A 23,873-nucleotide genomic window follows, 5' to 3' on the forward strand; every position below is an offset into this window, starting at 1 on the left:
TCGTCTTCATCGTGGCGCCCCAATGCGTCAGCCACAGGCTGCAAGGCTGCCTCATCTCAGGGATGAGAGGGCCGTTCATTAGAGCGTCGCCACCGGTTCTCCCAACAAACGTTCCCTGTTTCGTTCCACATCGCCCCGCGTGCATGTAAATGAATACGCACAAGGAGGCAGGAGGGAAGCCTGCTGACAGCGGTTGAAGGCATTTAGACGGGGAGGGTTTCTGTTACCGCTTCGAGTGAATCCTTGGTGTGCACACACAGCTAGAAGCAATGTTCTCACCACAAGTGTAAAAGAATGTACCCACAATTAGAAACGCACGGATCTCCAATCAGTGCCGTTTAAATATTATGACCAATCTTTGTTTTAATCTTTGTTTTTAAAGTTTTGAAGAGACTGGATATTTTAGTATCAATAGAATTTATCCGCTGATGAGAGTTTAGGGAACCAACATGAGATTCTTGAGTCTTGGGGATGTGAGCATCCACATACCGGTAGTCGGGGGGGATCGTTTTAAAGACGAATGAAAAGAGAGTTTATCTGAGCCTCACAGAACCTTGGTGTCGCCAGAAGAGAGGGCGGTTGTCCTGCACTGGTTCACATAGTAACGAGAAACCAGAATTTAACACACGTGTTTGCTTTGTGAGGCAAAGATTGTTTTAGCAACCATTTCCTTTTTGCTGGAATGGGATCGGAGTAGGAGCCATTCATTCATTCATTCATTCATTCCCTGGATATGCCACCAGTTCATCGCAGGGCCACACACAGACAGGCAATCATTCACACACACACACACACACACCTCTGGACAATTAATGCAAGCAATTCACCTAACTTTCATGTTTCTGGTGATGGGAGGAAACCGGAGAACCCGGAGAGAACCCACGCAGACACGGGGAGAACATGCAAACTCCTCACAGAAAGGCCGCAGTCGGGTTCGAGGCAACAACGCTAACCACTGCGCCACCGCACTGTGGAAATGAATCGCCAAAAGATTTATCGCACTTATTACTAAGGCGCCACTTATTGCAGGGTGGGGGTACAAGACATGGGAAATGTTCTAAAGTCCTCATTACACCAGACTCAAATGTGTCTTTGTAGTCCAATAAATTGAACTGGAGTCCTACTGAGAGAATGAGAGTTCCCACTGCTTCAGAAAGACAGCCTTTCTTTTGATGAGTTGGTTACAGGGTAGAATATTGTCCTTTCACCAAATGAATCAGGTTTATGGCATCATATAAAAGGTGCTGGGCGTATATCTCAAGCTAACCCCTCCCCATGTTGACCTAAATCCATTCCTGTCTGTGTATCATCACCCTACAAGATTCCATATTCTCCATTTCATGATTTTTCTTTTCCACATCTCTCTCACCTGCAGCCTAAGAGAATACATTTTACTCACCGAAGCAACGCTCTGTCAGCGCAGTAATCCAGTAAGAAGACTATTTATGTCATTCCTCCCTGGTGATATTGATCTGCCTGAGCCTTTGGGCGTATTCCACGCCGGGTCCGCACAAACAGGTAGTCGTGACTGTAAAGCAGAGCCATGTCATTCTGCCATCCAATGAGGCGCACTTCTCTGAGCTCACTGAGAACAGATGCAAACGCACGCCCTGTCGTTCAAACAGTTTTCATTTTCATCTGATTTAGTTTGATCAACTGGACTGAAAGTCTTCTGGATCACAAACCAGATTAGATTATGTGGTTTGAGCCCAGCCCCTGCAGGTCAACAGGTCCTTGGGTAAGACTCTGACCCCCAGATTTGGTGCAGAATACTGCATTGGAACGAATACAGTACAGCTAAATAATAACTTATATCAGTTTACTGGAATTGGAGTGACTGATCAAAGTTGGAGCTCTTCAAAGGCCGACTTAGTGTCATCTATAAAATTCAAAATTGGAAATCAGAGGCAAAATGTCCTCGACAGTGAGAGCAGGGAGACGTGAATAGCAAAAATAAAATCAAAGGCTTCAGTGAAAGTGGCCTCAGCTGAGACCCAGAATATTCAAAATGAAGGCGGCATGATGCTCAAAAACGTAATAATGGCTTGTTGAAAAAGAACTTCTGCCGTTTAACACAATATAAAGTCTGAACATTTTAAAAGGCAAAGTCGAATGCAGTTTAAATATGGTGGCTGTCACATCAAACCTGCTTTCTATACATCCGAGATAGGCATAAATCACCATCAACCAGAGCACATCAAAGTTTCGAAGATTCAAAGGCGTCCACGCGCCGGCATCTGGAAGGCTGATAAACAGAGCTGGAGATCAGGAGGCTCAGCGGGATGCGTTACAGCTCCACAGTCTCGCTTCAGTCGGAAGAGAAAGCCAGAAAAAGAGGCTGTTAAGCCAGTCAGGCAGAATCCGTCGACAGAGAGTCGGGGGGAAACGTGCTTTTGTTGGTGAGAGCAGTAGAGTGATGCCTGCAAAGCAAACTTATTATATCACAGTTTGAAAGCCAACGGGATCAGGAAGAACAAGAAGCGGCTTCCAGAGCTGGGCAGCGGCAGCGACACGCACTTAGAATGTGTCCAAACATCATGTAAACACCCAAACATCATGGAGACTCTCGCACATCTATTTCACATAGCAGCTTTTGACTGTGCCCCATGCAGACAAGTGTGCTAAAAGGTGCTCTCAATTTACATCTTGGTTGTCATGTATGGGCTCGTCCGGGAATTGAACCCGGGACCTCTCGCACCCGAAGCGAGAATCATACTACTAGACCAACGAGCCACAAAATTCACAGCAGAGAAGACGTACTGAATTTTTAAGTTAAAGAAATCCCAAAGAATCATGGATGTTCAAGTGTATTGCAGCATTGAAACTTTAGGGGGGCTGAGGTTACTGTATCCCACCTCTTGGCCAAAGACTCCTGGGACAGGCGCCATCAGATCAAGCAACTGGGATTTCTGATAAAAGCGATAAAGAAAATGAATGAATGAAGTATGTGCTAAAGGTTTCGTAAGATACTTGTAACTGTGCCCCATGCAGGCAAGAGTGATGACAGCTGCTTTCAAACAGCATCTTGGTTGTCATGTAAGGGCCCGTCCGGGAATTGAACTCTGGACCTCCCGCACCCGGAGCAAGAATCATACTACTAGACCAACAAGCCACAAAGCGCACGGGAGAAAAGACTTGTACTGAATTTCCAAGTTAAAGAAATCCCAAAGAATCATGGATGTTCAAGTGTATTGCAGGATTGAAACTTTAGAGGGGCTGAGGTTACACGGTGGAACCCGGTTTTTGATGGGAAAGCATGTAATCCAAGGGCGGCACGGTGGTGCAGGAGCTTGCAGTTTTGCCTCACAGCTCAAATGAAGCTTGGCGCCTTTGTGTGAGGTCTTTGCATGTTCTCCCATTGTCTAAGTGGGTTCTCTCTGTCTTCCTCCCACATCTGAAAACATTCTACTGAGGTGATTTGGTCATGCTAAATTGTCTGTCTATGTGTGGCCCTGCGATGAACATGTGGCCTGTGCAAGCTGTACCCCACCTCTCGCCCAAAGACTCCTGGGACGGGCGCCATCAGGTCTAGCAACTGGGATTTCTGATAAAAGCGATTAAGAAAATGAATGAATGAAGTATGTGCTAAAGATTTTGTTAAAATACTTGTGACTGTGCCCCATGCAGACAAGAGTGATAAAAGCCGCTCTCAATTGGCATCGTGGTTGTTACGTAAGGGGTCGTCCGGGAATTGAACCCGGGACCTCTCGCACCCGAAGCAAGAATCACACTACTACACCAACAAGCCACAAGATGCATGGGAGAAAGGACTTGTACTGAATTTTCAAGTTAAAGAAATTCCAAAGAATCATGGATGTTCAAGTGTATTGCAGCATTGAAACTTTAGGGGGGCTGAGGTTACTGTATCCCACCTCTCAGCCAAAGACTCCTGGGACAGGCGCCATCAGATCAAGCAACTGGGATTTCTGATAAAAGCGATTAAGAAAATGAATGAATGAAGTATGTGCTAAACATTTTGTTAAAATACTTGTGACTGTGCCCCATGCAGACAAGAGTGATAAAAGCTGCCCTCAATTGGCATCGCGGCCGTTATGTAAGGGCTCGTCCGGGAATTGAACCCGGGACCTCTCGCACCCGAAGCGAGAATCATACTACTAGACCAACGAGCCACAAAATTCACTGCAGAGAAGACGTACTGAATTTTCAAGTTAAAGAAATCCCAAAGAATCATGGATGTTCAAGTGTATTGCAGCATTGAAACTTTAGGGGGGCTGAGGTTACTGTATCCCACCTCTCAGCCAAAGACTCCTGGGACAGGCGCCATCAGATCAAGCAACTGGGATTTCTGATAAAAGCGATTAAGAAAATGAATGAATGAAGTATGTGCTAAACATTTTGTTAAAATACTTGTGACTGTGCCCCATGCAGACAAGAGTGATAAAAGCTGCCCTCAATTGGCATCGCGGCCGTTATGTAAGGGCTCGTCCGGGAATTGAACCCGGGACCTCTCGCACCCGAAGCGAGAATCACACTACTAGACCAACTAGCCACAAATTTCACTGCAGAGAAGACGTACTGAATTTTCAAGTTAAAGAAATCCCAAAGAATCATGGATGTTCAAGTGTATTGCAGCATTGAAACTTTAGGGGGGCTGAGGTTACTGTATCCCACCTCTCAGCCAAAGACTCCTGGGACAGGCGCCATCAGATCAAGCAACTGGGATTTCTGATAAAAGCGATTAAGAAAATGAATGAATGAAGTATGTGCTAAAAATTTTGTAAGATACTTGTGACTGTGCCCCATGCAGACAAGAGTTATGGCAGCTGCTCCCAATTGGCATCGTGGTTGTCATGTAAGGGCTCGTCCGGGAATTGACCTCTCGCACCCTAAGCGAGAATCATACTCCTAGACCAACGAGCCACAAGATCCCCAGCAGAAAAGAGTTGTACTGAATTTCCAAGTTAAAGAAATCCCAAAGAATCATGGATGTTCAAGTGTATTGCAGGATTGAAACTTTAGAGGGGCTGAGGTTACACAGTGGAATCCGGTTTTTGAAAAGCGATTAAGAAAATGAATGAATGAAGTATGTGCTAAAGATTTTGTTAAAATACTCGTGACTGTGCCCCATGCAGACAAGAGTGATAACAGCTGCTCTCAATTGGCATCGTGGCTGTCATGTAAGGGCCCATCCGGGAATTGAACCCGGGACCTCTCGCACCCTAAGCGAGAATCATAGTCCTAGACCAACGAGCCACAAGATCCCCAGCAGAAAAGAGTTGTACTGAATTTCCAAGTTAAAGAAATCCCAAAGAATCATGGATGTTCAAGTGTATTGCAGGATTGAAACTTTAGAAGGGCTGAGGTTACACGGTGGAACCCGGTTTTTGATGGGAAAGCATGTAATCCAAGGGCGGCACGGTGGTGCAGGAGCTTGCAGTTTTGCCTCACAGCTCAAATGAAGCTTGGCGCCTTTGTGTGAGGTCTTTGCATGTTCTACCATGTTCTCCGTGGGTTCTCTGTCTTCCTCCCACATCTGAAAACATGCTACTGAAGTGATTTGGTCATGCTAAATTGTCTGTCTATGTGTGGCCCTGCGATGAACATGTGGCTTGTGCAAGCTGTACCCCACCTCTTGCCCAAAGATTCCTGGGACGGGCGCCAGCAGGTCTAGCAACTGGGATTTCTGATAAAAGCGATTAAGAAAATGAATGAATGAAGTATGTGCTAAAAAATACTTGTGACTGTGCTCAATGCCCCATGACTGTACTTGTACTCTAACATTCTATTTGATAAATATATTAATCATGATCATCACCAAAAAAAAACTAAAAGTGGTGAAATATGTACCGCTGTGTGTATATTTCATTGACTAAATATGCATTATAATACTTTAATCTTTTGTTCAGAATCAGCTAATTATCACCGGTAACTGAGGCGACTTATCTCTGCAGCGCCACGGCGCTTTAACGCAGTCAAGCATGATTGTACTTTGTCCAATCGACGAGCGCCCCTTTCAGCCACGTGACGCTGCTCCGAAAGTTCATTTCGCGAAGCAATCGCAGTGTGAAGGCAGACCTTTTGACTAATTATGAATGCAAGAATTTGCTCCCAAACAAACCGAGTCCTCTTGGTGCAGTGTGAAAGCACCTGTTGGAGCAGAAAACAAAGAAGTGACCAAAACCACCAAGGCAATCAGACTCCCCAGGAGTATTAGCATTCTCTTTATGAATGCTAATGCTCCCTGGGAGTCATGAAACCTGATGCATCTTTTCGGAGTAATTAGCATGGAGGGCTGTTTCCCCCCCTACCCTCAGGTGAGCTGTTTTTTTCAGATGCACCCAGGTGTAGCTGGGGGGTTGTGGATTTTTTAACCCCCTTAGAAATTTAGATCACAGGTTATGATGCGCTGAATTACTCTACTTTGATCGGTCTCAAAGCCAAAGGCTGAAGGAGCAGGATCTACAAGGAGAGTTTTTTATTCACATGAACAGAGCTCACGATGAGATGCAGAGAGAGCAACTCTAAAAGAGTGGAACAGGCTCAGGGGGAGGGCAAGTTAACACCTGGCTGCAACCTTCTGCGTGAAGGCTGAACAGGTTCAAGGTGTTTTATAGCCAACCTTAAAATAAATATCAACCTGCCTGTTTGTGCATCGGGTTGTTGATAATATGTCTTCTATACTGGCTGCAGCGAAACTCTTTTCTTCTTGAACGTGATGGAGGAAGAATCACACAGGAAACAGCCACAGCTTCATACTCTGATTATAATGTATAGCATTTTATCAAATGACTTATCGCAGTTATCAAGACTATGCAATCTCAAAATGTCTTTAAACCCCTCTTAAGTACTGCTGATAAAATGTGCATGCTTTTCCTGCTGCACATATCACAGCTGAATTCACTGCTGAAGTGGTTCCATACAGGCCTGCATCAATTGTGCTGCCGCTGATAAGTATGCACACCTTTTCTTTTTGCTTATTACACATATTGTTATGTGCGTATAACAGTATGAGTACTCAGTCATGATGATGCTCACGTAGACATGTGACATGAAAACGCTTGTGAGCCGATACCGACAACATGTTGCTCTGGCGTGTTAAATGCATCACGCCTTTAAGTCCTTGGTAAACATGGCGTAAGCGTGAAAATGCCAATGCTGATCTCTCAGCAGTGGCGTGTGCATGCAGACATGTATAATACATGCCAGCAATTATATTGGTCATGTCCATGAACTGGGTGATAAATCAGCTCTGACCTGGGTTTAACTGGCCCCCTGGCTGTCGTTCCATTGTTTTAAAGGCCTCCCTGCTATGGCATGATAGTACACTACCTCCTAGTAGTGAGTATTTTTTATTTATTTAAAACAACCCAGTTACAAAGGCTATTGGTGGTGCTGGAATTGCTTCCTTGATACAAGGTGAACAGCCAAGCATAAGCATTATGCTTCTTCACGGAATCAATCCCTCAGAGAAGATGTTACTGGAATTAGGCCTGATGCTGAGAACTGAAATGGTCCAATATTTATTCATGGTTTTGAGCTTTTTTTTTTATCTGGGGGGGGGGGGGGGGGGGGGGGGGGTTATAATCTATGTATGAAAGAGAATGGCTCCATTTCAAAGAATACTCTTAAAGGGGACATATTATGAAAAACTCACTTTTCCCATGTTTCTACACCATTATGTTGATTTTGAGTCCTTATCAATCCCAAAACGGCTAAATAAACCATTAAGTCAATCCTTTGTAGTTTGCGTAGGTCTGTAATCACCTGCGGAAACATTCAATCATTTTCATTTTACCGTATTGGGTCGCGGGCCAAGCTGGAGCCAATCTCAGCAGTCAATGGGCGAGAGGCGGGGTACACCCCGGACAAGCCGCCAGTCCATCGCAGGGGCAACACGGAGACAGACAACCAGCCACACACACACTCACACCTATGGGCAATTTAGTGTCACCAATCAGCCTAGGCTGCATGTTTTTGGTGGTGGGAGGAAGCCGGAGAACCCGGAGAGAACCCGCGCAGACACGGGGAGAACATGCAAACTCCTCACAGAAAGGCCACATGTCGGATTCTAACAACGGAAGGTTTATGGAGATGCCCCTTTTGTTTAAAGCGCTTCACAGTCACGGCCTCATGGCTGCTGAATGTGATCAGATTACAGACATTAATCTCTGCGCTGCCACGTTTTCTTTCACGTCTAACTAGAGTGAGCAGCAGAAAAGTAAACTCCGCTTTGAGGTCAGATATTTCAGTCGGAGCGCTGCAGCAACTTTCTGAAGTCAGACCCCCCGGTGAGTATTTTCTCTCTGCCAGCCTCCAGCAGCTAGCAGAGATGAGCTCTCTGGGAAGTGAGGCCAATGCAAAGCTTCTCGTCTCATCTCCGTCTAATCCGGCAGCCCCCACCCAATTTCCTCCATCACCCCCTCCCCACTCTGCTAAAGAATAGCACTGGACATTGCATCCGATATATTCCACATCCCATTTCACCTCCAACTAATTGGCTAGCTGGAGTCTCTGGGTTTTTTTTTCTTCCTGTCATGATTTCTTTTTATTTTCCGCCTGACTTTGTTCTTGTCCCGTCAGCGTTGCCTTTTCTCCACCGAGTCAATATGAGAGACTGAAAGCTGGCCCTCATTGGCCTGCATAAAAGACAAACGAGATTGCAACCTCTGAAGTCAACCCTGCAATTCTTATTGGTTCATCTGCATACATGAGTTGGGCTGAGAGCCTGGAGTCTTTGTTGGCACAGATGACCTCAGGCTTATGTTTCATACATCAGCACCACAAAGTCAATCTGCCTCAGTCTTTTAAATGCGTGTCCTACGAGCACACACACACACACACACAATGTATCTCCTTCATCGCTCTTCTTCCCCTCATCTTTCTCACAGACACATCATTGAGGAAGGACAATGTGCCGTAAGGGTTTTAGTCAGGGAGCTCATGCTGGTAATAATGCTCTGCTTTAGAGGTCCATTTTGAAACCTACAACAATAATAATAATGGTCCGTCTAAAAACGCTCAACACTAATAACAATGGAAAAAATGTTTTTATTGGCTATAGAGATACATAAACACAACGATCTCATAAATACCGGTAATATACAGCATTACTATAAAATACGGTTTCATTATGAGATTAACTTTGAGACAGACGATAGCACTAATGGCGGTGAGCAGAGCGAGGAGGAGGGGAGAGTTGGACACTCTATTTCGTAATTGTACCTTTCACATACTCTCACATAAACTTAGACGTAATAGTTTAGCATTTGGAAGGCTTTGTGTTCTTGATAGCATCCTTCTGTTTGAGGATTGTACTTATCGTCAATGTACTCCGGCCATACTGGCGTGCCAAATCACTCACGCCGACACCACGATCACGTTGATCGATGACTTCATGCTTCATCTCCATCGTCATCATGCGTCTTTTCTTGTCTTCCATGAAACCGTATGTTATTTTAAAAATAAACATCTCCTCATGTTAAACATTAAAAATCCACGTCAATAATTTTCAAGGCAACTCTAGTGTTGCGTCAAAGAAGAAGAACAGACATTATTTCACACGATACCAGGAGCCGGTCAATCAGGAATATGTGAACAGAATGTTCGGAACAATCGTCTGACCGAACCGCACAACCCTCGTTGGTTTTCCCTGCAAAGAACTCCCTTCTTCTACAAATCTACTTTCACCTTTTGCTTTCAAACTAGAATGAAGTGCAGAGAACGATGGATTCCAACTCGGAGGATGTCATGACATTTTGTCCCAGGCAGCAGGATAGGGATGGACGGAACGTTTAAATATCACTACCCAAAATGTGTGTCTTCATATGTGTGTTAGTGTTGTGTCTGATGTTGAGGGTCACCTCGACATCACAGTCGCTCTATTGAAGGGAGATGTGGATTCGTTTTCCTTTCGTGACATCCCATTTCGGGATTACCTGGAGGGGGATTGTGATGCCATGGACAAGAAACCTCCTTTACGAATCTGTCACCGGCTGTAATGGATTTCTGTTCGAGATATAATTACCTGTTTAAAGTGTTCATCAAAATCTTGTCAGACATCAGGAAGCCCTTAAGGTAAGGAAAACACAAGATTCTCTTGAATGATGGACAAATGAGGGGCAGTGATGTGATATTTCCCTTGCTGGGAGGAATGCTGAGTTGTTGCTCCAACGTTTGTAATTTGCATGTAATTGCGACCAGATGTTGAGCCTCTCTGTTATAACTGCAAAAACTCCAAACGGAGTAGAAAACATAAACTTGCCACAATACGAACACAAACGGAGACAACACGCATGTTTAAGAGCATTCCTCATGTGGAAAATGAGTGATTGATAATAATGATGTCAGAGACTCAGGTTTTTAAAACGCTGCTAATAACATAACGCTTCATTATTGGATTCTAGGAGACTGTTGTCATTTAAAGGATAAATGATCCAGTTCATTTATTCGAGTTTAATGGAATAGCACTGGTTTTGTATGAGACATTAAAAAAAAATGATTTATTTTTACTTTTCAAAAATGTGTGCACCCCCCCCCCGCAGTAAAACTTAATAATTTAGTTAATAGCATTCAAGATATCTGAGCGTGAAGCAAAGTGGTGACTGAACGACAGCGCAGCATTACCATTCATTGTGCAAGCATGGCAAATAATATACGACCTCCATTCACAGAAAAACCCACAGCCAGGCGGATAATGCTCCAAATTAATTTTGGATAAAATTAATCTAACATTTGTGTGACAAAGAGACTTAATAAACCACCATGAAAGCCCAGACACATAAAACACATAAAGAGCAGTCTGATGTAACAGCGCACATTTAATTTCATCATTTCTCCTTCCGAGTGATTTTAATTCACACTCTGAAAGCAGAATGCTATTTGAGACATAATTTAAATCTTATGCAGCATAATGAGCAGCGATGAAGGCCGGATCGCTTCTGGCAGAAGCGAAGCATGATAATTCAGTGTTGAATAGACACATGGGTAAAGCCACATGTGGCCAGGATCCCGGCACCTGCAGGGGATTAGTGCTGAAAAGGGAGAGGGTGGTCTGGGACGCTGGATAGAAAGGTGATGACACTTGGCTGCAGAAATCAGGGACACCCACCCACACACACACAAGCTGTCAGGGGCTTGGTGGGATGCCGGGGGAAGGCAGATGGGGGAGGACATGACTGGTGTCTACATGAACCTCTGTGGGTGTCTCCCCTCCTAACCGCCTCACACCTGTTACGCATCATGTCCGCTACAGCTTGCCCAGCGTGGCCACTCTTCCATGAACTACAGCAGTGGTCCTCAACCACCGGGCCGCGGCCCGGTACCGGTCCGTGAGGCATGTGTTACCGGGCCACACAGAAAGAAGAACTAATTTATACAATTTCCGTTGAATCGATTATTAGCGTCTAAAAAAAGACGACAGGATTTTCTCCAATGTAACAATCGCCTGGGAATTTTCTTGGTCACGTGAAACATTACTAAAGAACAGCCATAAACTAGCGAAAATTATTAATATTTTTTTTTTAACGTCTTTGGAGAGCATCTTTGCTAAGGGGAAAAGTCCAACTGAGGAGGAAGAAGAGGAGCCGACGACCTCCAAGAAAATAAAACTTATTTTAACAGACAAACCAGGAGTCAGACTTCAAACACGGGTTTATCTACAGCTGCCTCAAGGCAATGAAGGGTTCAAAACGGCTTAGAGACCAAGAACCCTGGATTAAAAGACAAGAATGTGGAATTCATGAAACAAAAAACATGAACATGAAGGACAGAAGCAGTTATTGAGACCACAACTGATGGTGAGTAGATATTGGTGTAATACTTGTATAATAGTTATTGCAAGTGCATAGTATAAAGTTTATTGGTGAGATTATATTTCTCTTCTTTTAATTTAACTACCCCGTCGATCCGTGAAAACAATTGCCGGGAATGAAACCAGTCCGTGGCAGGAAAAAGGTTGGGGACCACTGAACTACAGGACTCTTCCATGAAGGCCCGCTCAGGCCTCTGAACCTTGAAAAAATTATCCATATTTTATGAAAAACATATTTTTAAAATATAGAAATACTGTAAACAAAAAGTCTGGAGTTCCATTCCAAAAACATTCAAACAAGTTGAATTCCAGGCCAAAGACGTCCCTACTGATGAAGAACTTTCAAGAACTGCAGAACAGACTAATTGTAACCTATGAATTGTAGCTTAAATATAATTAGCGGTGTGTGATATACAATTCAGTGGGCATTGAAGTTATCATCATTTTCTATCAATATAAAATCAATACTGGGGAAAAGTAGCAATCGAATGAGCAAATTAGCCGTTTCAGCTGAGTGTCGGCCATCATGGTCTCACTCTCTTTTTTTCTTATTTACTAGCAATGGCTCTCTACTGGATATCATCATATGAGACTATGTAATAGTGACTGTTATGCAACAGCATCATCAAAATTAGCAGTACACTGTAGTGCATGAAAGGGTTAAATGCAGAAATATGCATTAAACGTAGGAAACGTAGAAGCGTACAGTCAGGATTCACTATTCTGAATGTGCCGCTCAGCGTTCAACCCTGAAAAATGCATTATTACAGCTTTAAATACTATCTTGCTTGTAATATTAGTGGAACTGAGTGTGAATATCAATTACCGGAACATTATCAGGACATTATTGGAAGCAAAGAATAGGCTACGAGTCCCTGGAATTGAGCAGATCATATCACCGACTGCGTTACAGAACTCACCCAGAAAACCTTTATCTCTCTGAGACCTATTTAACTATGTGAAAGAATGTCTCTGTGTCCGCCGCTGAAAAGCTCGGCGCGGTATTCTCCTTCTCTCTGTGCCTCGCAATGAATTCACGAAAGAGAAATAGAAATGACAGTCACGTCTGGCTTTGTTGTAGATCCTCCACGTTGTTAGCGGAATAGAATTGATGCGTTAAAAGCTGATCTGAAGGCCTCGCATCATCTGTGGCAGCAACTCCAGCAGGAGAGGAACTCCCTGATACAAGAGATGGAGTCATCCAGAAGTCAGAAAGTGAAGGAGATTGTGGCAAGCATTCTGGAAACAAACTCTGCTAAGAAGGCTCTGAAGGAGCTGCAACGTCGTTGGGAGGAGCAGGAGGAGAAGTTGTCTCCTCTTCAAGAGACAAACGTTCAGCCGGAGCAGGACCTGCTGGAGAAAGAGATTTCCTCCACACCCCATCTTAACATCAAGGAGAGATCCTCATCCTGCATTGAAGCTCATCTTCTGCAGGAGAACAAGGAGCTGAACTGTGTGAAGCAGCAAGCAGGGGCTTCATTCAGAAAATGAAGAGGAGCTGGAGCACACAGACAAAACCAAAACCATGGAAGAGCTTCAGAGCCCCGTCCCGGGAAACACAAGCCACAGAAGAAAAAGAAGTGGTGCAGGAGATTGCTGCTGGCCAGACTGAAGTGGCCCATCTTCAAAGAGCGACTTCTTTAAATGTGTAAACTTGTAAACACCAGAAAGCTCAGGCCAAAGCAGGAGAACGGACTTCTCTGGTGTCAAATGGAAAATGTTTCTCCTGAACTATAATCACAACTTGTCAGAAATGTAAAAAAAAAAAAAAGAACGCAGCAGCAACGTCTCAGTGGGCTGCTTCATCAAGGGCCTTCTGAAAGTAATTTGCTTTATTGCACAAAATTTACCTATCAGCTGTAAATTACACATCCTGTGTTCTCCTTTAGAGGATACAAAAAGTAATCGTGTGTGCATTTTTGCATTTTCTCATGGAAATGTCAGAAATGAACACGGGGGGGGTGATGGTATTCCTTACTCTCAGGTGTGTCCTGCAGTGACAGAGGAGATGCAGCCCTTTCGTGAAAGCTGCCTTTCATTAGGGTCCGGAGGACCGGTGTAAACATTAGTCAGGAAGCTCCACTAAACGGGCAGAGGGCAACGAGGGGTCAGGTCAGAGAGACGAGAGAGAGAGAGAGAGAAAGAGAAAGAGCGAGAGGTCAAACGGGTGAAAGAGTCATGGCTTTCCCCAAAGTCTTTTGTTTTATCTCAGATAGGGAAGGCTTTTAATCCATTTGCCTACATCTGTGGCTGAAAAGCCTGGAGAGATGAAAGCGTCTCTCAGCGGCGTCGCCAGGCAGAGCATTAACAACTAACCCGATAACCCGGCTGACTTTGTGAAGCCCACGTCTTTGCTGCTGCCAACAGAGGGTCTCTCTGCTGTCGTCCACGACTCGGAGGTCAAACTGTGAAGGCCTGTTCGCTGCAATGTAGCCGGCGGTTATAGCCTTTTTTCCATTCCCTTACACAGCGCTGCAGAGGAAGTCTGACTTTTTTTCAAACTGCTGTCCAGAGCAAGGCTGGAAAAACAGGGAGCCCATGGAGAGGTGGGAATTATAGAGAAGCTATTTTCTTGAAACACAACACCAATGGTAACTCTGGCGGGATCTTATCCTGGACTCCTGGAATGTTTACGGCCGTCGTGATGAGTCTGTATTATTTATTATATATATATATATATATATATATATATATATAAAATAAGAAGTTATTTTTCTCTTTATTTTACTTTTATTTACATTAAATAATAGATGTTATTTTCAAAAAAGGTTTTGTCATTGAAAAACTCAATGAACAAGATGTACAGAAAACTCAAAACTATTTATCATGATTTATTTTTATGCCTGAAGGTTGGAAAGACAGAATGTGTGTGTACACAAGTGTGGGTAGCTGGTGAGCTGTGATGAGAGAAGGATGGACGGACGTCCATCCCTTTCATTTTATTTCATTTATGTTGATCAGCAAAATTAGTTGTCAATATTTATCACAAGTCAAGCTTCATGATCAGTCAGGGGCTACATGAGTCACACAAAAGTAGGTCAGACATGGAGGCAGAGGTCTGACGAGTGCTTTGATCCACCAGGGGGTCGGACTTAGCCAACAGTCATGCAGCAGCATCCTGGATCGGGGAGAAAAGTGTGTTCTAGTATACAAGCACAAAATCCTCAGGATTCTCCAACACGTGTGCGTAACGAGTGATGTTGCGTAAGTTATCCCCGTTAGCTCGGATTCCTAAACTCCTTTCAGAAAAGAAAAGAAAAAAGATATTGCTTAAAATTCTGTAGATATTAAAAGGCACCTCCCCAGTGTATGGAAGATGCATTGCACACACAAAGTTTGGTTAGAAAACATTGAATGTTTTTTGACCGAGAAACCCCAGAAACCCTCAACTGACACCAATCCAATTTACAAAAATGATCCAAAATCCAGTTTGTAACCATGGAGACAAAACAGTCTGAAAGGGCATCACCCGTTAATACCCCTAAATTATGAACGTTGAGCTTGGAGTCAGAGGAAAAGAGAGAAAGTTCAAATACTTGCAACCTGTGGAGCAACGAGCTGTGGAATACCATCCAGCCCCAAAAATGCTTTCTAGAGCTCGTAATCTAGAGTCTGGCTCGCCGCTGACAAGATCATCATCCTCGAATAATGTTAAGACAAACAAAGTGTGAGGTTCTGGTGTGTATGTCGCACACATTTTTCTCATTGTTTCCAATACAAAGAAAATGCATTGATCGGAGAAGAAAGTGTCCAAGACTCCAAATGTGTCCAAAGCCAAATAGGTCTTTTATTCCTTGTTTACAACTCACACTCTGGTCATTACGAATCAGTTTTACACACAGTGCATCCGCCTTCATTCCATAAATACTCAATATGACACTAAATCCTCAAAAAAACGTAGCAATTTAAAAGTGTTCGGCAGCGACTAAGAGGCAGCGATAAACGTACAGACCAGAGAAAGTAAGTCCTCTGATGGAGGTAAAAAATATATAGTCAGCCTTATCCTGAATGCTCCGACGGAACGGGTGTTAATGGGTTTTAAGTTTGTACATGATTGAATAAATATTTTACTATTGGGCAATAATTACATTGCACTTATCGATGCCATTCGAGACAATAAACTGATCATTTTCTCATTCTGGCCTGAACCTTTCCCATTTATTTCCTTATGACGTGCTTTTTCAGGGACGCAGCCATCCTGTAAGAAAACATGAACGCAGCCCAAAGGGCTTCATGTGTGAAAATAATATTAAATCCTGTGTTGTGAGCTGCCTGCCCGCCGGATACTTGACACCAAAGCAGAGATAAATCTCCGGCGAGGCACATTTTCACACTATTTTTTATTTTCTGGGGGGAGCCATTAGCAGGCTGTTCAGCTGTTTGATAGCACGAGCACAAACACTACAACATCGGCTGTCTCTGAGAGTGTGAGCAGCATTATGATGCATATTAAAGTTGCATAGATCACATTAGTCGTTAATATTATTATTAATGTGAAATAGATCGAGAATAAATATCTAATTTATTCCCCTGAGGTTTTTTAAATTTATTTATTGCAGATTAGGGGACGCTATTGATGTTTTAACACATCATAGTGTCTCTGATTTCCTTACATTTCTGCCGGTGTTTCTCGGTGCCTCCTCTTGGAGACGTCTTTTCCCTTTCCACAGTGTTTGTCTACAACAGGCTGGATCTCCTCTCGTTAATGTTGCCAGCTGCCCTGAGGCGAGTTTAACTTGAGAGAAGCAATCCACCTGTACAACACTGAGCTGGGATGGCAGCACTGAAACTCTAAATCTCTGTCCACTCAACAGGTATTAAACCCCGAGCAGTGAAGCGGCAAACGGGGGGGCTGCAGACATCTTCTCATCCCTGCTGATGAGTCTCTGCTTTCCCTGCTTGCCTGCTGCTATTGTTAGCATCTGTGCAAAGCAACCTAACTGTCAGTACAGCTAGCTGGGCCCGCAAAGTGATCGCCATGGGGGCATTCGGCCACGGTGTTAAATCACACTTCAGAATGTCAGAATAAAATAACATCCTTTCATTTTACCTGTAAAAAAAAAAAAAAAGATGGACAGAGCAACAGAGGTGACCCAGGCATGGAGCGAATGTAAATGAGCGAGCTCCATCCATCCACCAGAGAGTAATGTGAACCATGTGAGCATAATGGTTTTGATTATGCAGCAAGCTGTTACTGGTGTTGCACGGTTCATGGCAAAAACCCTGCAAACATCCTGCCGTATATCAAACAACGCTCAGAATCGGCTCGGCCAGTCGCAGATGTCCAAATTGCTCCTGCATCCTGTTTATCTGGAAACGTATCTCTGATTTACCTCTAATTCTAGGCACACATGTTTATGCCCACGAGCTTTGATTGATTAATGTTAAACTCTTTCTCCCTTGGGCAGTTTCAGGTGATACGGCAGATCAAATCTCCTGGCTTTATTCTAATTTTTTTTTAAATGCACTCATCACAAAATGATGCCTTTAAATAATAATATACCGAATAATAAGTAGCTATAGTTACGTTGCTGGCTACTTATTAGTTGTTATTGCATCGCAACGCTCCGGCCTCTCTTTGCTGAGCACCTTTCATCAGGGGAGCAGCAGAGTTTAGTCATCAGGATGCTGCTTAGTAGATAGTGATTGATGGTGTCGGGTGATCCTGATGAAAGGAAGTCTGAACCACAAGGGTCACATTTTTCTCCGTTTGTCTGCAGCGCCCTATCTCTAATCACCTCACCTCCCCACATGCATGTTCAAACACATGGATTAATGGGTATTCTTGAGGTCTGAGATATTTACTCACGCATTAACAAGGAAAGAGAGAGAGAATTCTGTTTTGATGATGTCATCTGTTGTGAGTAAAGACAGATTGTAACCAAAACACTTATTATTATTGCCATGGAGACACTTTCTAGATGAGAAGGACGATGCTATGAGTCATGTTGCACATGGCGTGTTCAGCATTGCTACAGCGAGACAAGGCTTTATTTTAACAAAGAGCTCAGAACTCCATGCAAACAAATCTTTCCCCACATGTTTAAAAACAGAAAACCTCACGGAGATGAAATGGGAACAGAGCAAAATACTCTTTCCCATGGGCTTTTAGATTTTTATTAACTATTGCTGGCCTCACTGCAGCTCATTACAGCCCATAGAGAGGAGTAAAAAGGTCCAGCAGCCAGGAACACTACCTCACATGTGGCTTTCCTGAAGGGCATTTCCATTACCACAGCAAAAGCTTTGTAATCTGAGATCAGCAGGTACGCTGATGAATCTGACATCTGTGTGTGTGTGTGTGTGCATGCACATCATCATTAGGGGGGGGAATTATGGTATAAAAACACAGAAAGAAGAGGGAAAGAGCAGGAGGCATAGCTGGGTTTTCCACGTGAGTTGTTACACATTCATGCAGTATAAGATTTTTGTGAAGTGACGAGAGATCTCACCTAACAGAGTAATCTTTACTTAAACCACACCTGCACATTAGAAACATCCTATTGAGTATATATATATATATATATGTGGTGGCACGGTGGTGTAGCGGTAAGCACTGCAGCCTCGCAGCAAGAAGGTACCGGGCTCTCCACTTTTCCCACCTCCAAAAACATGCAGTTTAGGTGAATTGGCTACCCCAATTTTTAGTGTATGAATGTGTGCGTGAACGGTTGTCCGTCTTTGTGTGTGGCTCCGCGATACACTGGCGACACCTTTGGAGTGTACCCTGCCTCTTGCCCATAGCAAGCGGGGATAGGCTCCAGCAACACCCGTGCCACGCAAAGCGGGAAAGCGCTAGAAAATTAATATCCTGAGAGAGAGAGAGAGAAAGAGAGAGAGAGAAAGAAAGAGAGAGAGGTTCCTTGCAAAGTGACCTGCATTTAAACTAAAATGTAATACAGTTTGTCATAATGGTGTGTTAATATATAGAATTTTAATATTTAGAAATATGTGAAATACATGTAATATGTCTATTATACATAACAGAAATAGTGTCTGAGTCAAAAACACACATGAGGTTACAGACAGTGTCTCACTGATCATATAGACAAACAGAATTTCTAAGCTGAAACCATCATCAGCAGGTGATCCTCTCATTAGCAGAATGCCAGCAGTAGCAGCATGAATGAACCCAGTGAAGATGTATGGCTGCAGTAATTATCTGATGACTGATGACAAAGCTAACGGTGTCACAGAGGGGTGTTGATGCAATATAGCGCTCACTGCTGTTAACGCGAGAGGGCCAAATGCATCTTGCATTAGTGCTGAGTTATGTAAGAAGACATCCATCTATTGGAAACAGCCACCTGTTTATCAACAGGATCCAACAGCCCTGTTGCAAGCAGCAGTGGGGAGTCCCTCAGGGCATCGTTCTTGCACCGCTTTATTTCTGTCAGCAACCAGAAATATTGCAACTTGAAACGGCGAACATTTCTTGCGCTGCATTCAGACTCCTCGTTAATCACTTTCTGCCTATCACACAGATGCTTCCACCATTGCCAGCAAGCAAGTCGTCGGAAACGCATGCTGCAGCTTGTACACCTCCACGCGTCGCTGTCATTATGGCAGCGGGGAGCCGTAAGGGAAGAAAAAGCTGAGACAGTAGGGGGGGGTCCAAAATAACCTGCCAGAAATTAGGTGATATGAAGCTGTTCAAACAAATGATGGATGGAGATATAATGGGCTCTTAATGGACAGTTGATGTTTCAGGCTGACAAACACAAATGACTTGAACTGGATGAAGTGGGCCCTCATTTTTATCCTGACCCCTTTACAAAGAAAGAAAAAGAAATGCACACGTGTCAAACCCTTTTATCTGCTTCAACTGGACTGTATTTCTGATGTGGATGTGTCATTAGTGTCATTGATTTCGGGCCAGGTAATCTATCTGACGTGGATGTTGTTGGATCAGTGCAGCCTCGGTTCCTGGCTGATTCCCCTGCATAAAATGGCTGTTAATCCTTGCAGGGAGGGGGGGGCAGTCCTCCAGACTGACATTAGGACTGGTGCTGCCTTCTCTTTATGCATATTAGCATTTTATTTATTCTAGTAAACAGGGTTTGGAAGCTAGAGTAGATGGGGGTTGTCAGCCAGGGTAATGTGAACCAGATTTAGGTGAGCTTTTGTTAAGGTCAAGGCAAATATGGGGGCAACAGAGAAGCACAGGTCAGAAATGTAGGCTTAAGAAAGGACGTCAATATTTCAAATTCACCACTGGAGCTTTGGTGACCCATGAAATATAACAGAACGGAAAACGGCTCACTGCTATATAGCGTGCGAGATATAACGTAAGCATGAGGACGAGTGTTTGTTTTACCGCTTTAAGCAGCTAAAACCAACAACAGCCGTTACTGTAGCTATATCATTCATGAGATCCGGATTCCGGAGTCGGCTCTCTGGTTACCCTGCTACTGTCAAACGTCATGTTATACAACCCGTGGGTTTTATTATGGGCCCGGTGGCCTCTGCACAATTGGCCTCACTTTGGAATGCACCATAACAGTCTCCCTGCTCCACGTATGCATGCACACTCATACAGCGGCAGTGACATGTTGTGTAATGGAGACAGTTATATCAGGCGCGATGCTCTGTTGCAGCACAGACGTGCCACTGTGAGCGCATGTTGTTATTGGAAAAAGCAGCGCGCTGATCGGGGTCAGGGCTGCAGCGTAGCACCTCATCAGTCAGCCCACCGGCCCAGACTGTTTAGAGTTGGCTCTGCGCCTCGTCTTGAGTTACCTCCAGATGGTCGATAGGAAGTTGAGATACGGGTTCTTGCTTGGTCAAGCGTTTGGCCAGTTGCAGCTCCGGTTTTCAATAGCCCAATCATTTCATATGACATCCCATAAGCTTTTTCCTTCCAAACAAGTAAAAGGGGGAAGAAGAAGAAAAAAACACACACCCTGTTGATGGTGCTCGTAAATTCTCAGTATTCTTTATTTAGTTCACTGCCCAAGGAAGGAGCACAAAAAATGTGCTCTGGCTTATTTCATGAAATGGGTGCTGCCAGATGGTCTCCTACGCCACATGAGAAGTGGTTCCACCTGCGAGGCAGGCAGACAATGGCTCCATGGGTACCTAGTCATTGAAAACAAGCTGACATTTTGCCAGTCCTGTCATATGTTTTACTAAAGGGCCACTGAATGTTTCCACATGTTTTCTGTTGTTGTTGTTGTTGGTTTGAAATGTTATTTTGTGGTATTTGTTGTCGCTTTCTTGGCTTTCTGTTCGCTCGCTCGATCTCTTGCTTTATTCATAGAGTTGCTGTTACTTCCTGTTTGGCTCAGCTAAGATACGTAGAGTGCAAAAAACAAGGCATTCAGACCTGTATTTTATGTGAGCTATTTAAAAAAACAACAACATCATTTAACATATACTGTATTATTATTATCATTCAGTTGTTTTATTTTTGTATTCTCTGTATTCTATTTTCATCCTTTTTTTTTTCATATTTTTTTACTATTGTCAAGTGGGTTTTATTCTCTGTCAGATTTTATATTCATTATAATATTCTATCTCTATTGTTATGGATCTTAATTTATTTTAACCTCTGATATCAAATCCTGTTATTTAATGTTCATTCTAGAGATTGTTTCCATGCTTTGCTGCAAAATGTTTTGAGCGGCATTTCCTGAATGAAAGATGTTATATATATATACATGATTAAAGTATACAGAGATAAGACAGTCTGAACTGCCCATGAGACTGAACACTAACATGCTGCACAAGGCCACAAGGAGCCTCCAGGATGCAGCAGGAGGGAAGTGAATCTGGGAAGCAGATGATGATTATGTTGTTGATGAGGATTATGATGTACAGATGATAGGAAGGAGGGGTGTGACATTCAGGAGGATGCAGTAGAGTCTTGTTCAAATACAAGAGCAGACAGTGTAAGGATGGAGACAGATTCAAAAACCATCTCAAGCGCAAAGAGAATAGGGGACAGAAGACATCAGCCTCCAAGATGCAAGAGAAAGATAATGAAAGGGAAGCATGAGAGAACAATGGACGCAGACTCATTGAGTCATCATGTTAACGTTGCATATTTGACGACACGGCCGCTTTCGATTCAGTCATTTTGGGGGAGGGAGGATCACAAATGTCAGCAACAAAAGGACTTGGAAGGGCCAAATGGGCAGATTGTTATTTTATCTACAACGTACACGTTCAGAAATGTTGAAAGAAATCTAAACTAAGAATATGTCAAATCTGACGCCTTACTGGCCTTAAATGTAAAAGACAAATAGCAGCACACTTGCATCGTCTGGTGGCAGGGTTAGGAGTTTGCAGGGTTTGCTGGGTTATTGATGAAACAACCAAGCAACCAAGCAACCAAGAACCATGGATAGATCCTGTCTCAATGCATTTCAGCCTTTAAATACTAAATTAAGACTTAAGACGAGAATAAGACAATAAATCAAAGTATTCCAACAAGCTTTGGATAGTAAGACAGCTTGAGGATTATCATTGAACACAGACAGGCAATAAAATGTTAAAACACTGGAATACTTTTTGCATTCTTCTCGTGAAATTACATTGACGGATGCACTCCCACTCTGTCAAAGCAAACACTCCTTCATTTCCTGTTAGTAGAAAGCATGAAAGAGCGTGTTTGTCTCATACAAATACTGACAAAACTATGTGTGTGACCATTTACATTATGGTACATCCTGCACGTGGCATGAAAGCATGCCCGTGCCACCATATAACACAATATAACACCATATAACACCATCTAATACCATGTAATACCATGTAACACCATCTAATACCATGTAACACCATGTAGCACCATGTAACACCATTTAATACCATATAACACCATCTAATACCATGTAACACCATCTAATACCATGTAACACCATATAACACCGTATAATACCATATAACACCATCTAATACCATCTAACACCATTTAATACCATGTAATACCATGTAACACCATCTAATACCATGTAACACCATGTAGCACCATGTAACACCATTTAATACCATATAACACCATCTAATACCATATAACACCATCTAATACCATCTAACACTATTTAATACCATCTAATACCATGTAACACCATGTAGCACCATGTAACACCATTTAATACCATATAACACCATCTAATACCATGTAACACCATCTAATACCATGTAACACCATATAACACCATCTAATACCATGTAACACCATCTAATACCATGTAACACCATGTAGCACCATGTAACACCATTTAATACCATATAACACCATCTAATACCATGTAACACCATTTAATACCATCTAACACCATTTAATACCATTTAATACCATATAACACCATCTAATACCATGTAACACCATCTAATACCATGTAACACCATGTAGCACCATGTAACACCATTTAATACCATATAACACCATCTAATACCATGTAACACCATCTAATACCATCTAACACCATCTAACACCATCTAATACCATGTAACACCATCTAATACCATCTAACACCATTTAATACCATCTAATACCATATAACACCATATAATACCATATAACACCATCTAATACCATCTAACACCATTTAATACCATCTAATACCATGTAATACCATGTAACACCATGTAACACCATATAACACCATGTAACACCATATAATACCATGTAACACCATCTAACACCATGTAACACCATATAATACCATATAACACCATCTAATACCATCTAACACCATTTAATACCATGTAACACCATATAACACCATCTAATACCATCTAATACCATCTAACACCATTTAATACCACATAACACCATGTAACACCATCTAATACCATGTAACACCATGTAACACCATATAACACCATCTAATACCATGTAACACCATGTAACACCATATAACACAATCTAATACCATGTAACACAATCTAATACCATGTAACACCATGTAACACCATTTAATACCATATAACACCATCTAATACCATGTAACACAATCTAATACCATGTAACACCATATAACACCATCTAATACCATGTAACACAATCTAATACCATGTAACACCATATAACACAATCTAATACCATGTAACACAATCTAATACCATGTAATACCATGTAACACCATATAACACA

At 42.9% G+C, this 23,873-nt stretch overlaps 1 protein-coding gene and 2 non-coding genes across 3 annotated transcripts in view; 1 reads left to right on the forward strand and 2 right to left on the reverse strand.

Annotated features, from left to right (window-relative positions):
- Window positions 1–2,661: 2,661 nt before the first annotated feature.
- Window positions 2,662–2,733, reverse strand: trnap-cgg (transfer RNA proline (anticodon CGG)). Its single transcript has one exon. It is a non-coding gene; the product is annotated as a tRNA-Pro (tRNA).
- A 1,325-nt stretch (window positions 2,734–4,058) lies between these two features.
- trnap-cgg (transfer RNA proline (anticodon CGG)) lies at window positions 4,059–4,130 on the reverse strand. Its single transcript has one exon. It is a non-coding gene; the product is annotated as a tRNA-Pro (tRNA).
- Window positions 4,131–12,961: 8,831 nt separating this feature from the next.
- neo1a (neogenin 1a) overlaps window positions 12,962–23,873 on the forward strand; it is a 163,069-nt gene continuing 152,157 nt past the window's right edge. Inside the window, exon 1 of the mRNA XM_068741802.1 lies at window positions 12,962–13,223. Coding sequence (XP_068597903.1) covers window positions 12,962–13,223 — 262 coding nt within the window. The remainder of the gene's footprint in view (window positions 13,224–23,873) is intronic.

Source organism: Brachionichthys hirsutus, chromosome 1 (genome assembly GCF_040956055.1).
Source record: "Brachionichthys hirsutus isolate HB-005 chromosome 1, CSIRO-AGI_Bhir_v1, whole genome shotgun sequence".
Lineage (NCBI taxonomy): Eukaryota > Metazoa > Chordata > Actinopteri > Lophiiformes > Brachionichthyidae > Brachionichthys > Brachionichthys hirsutus.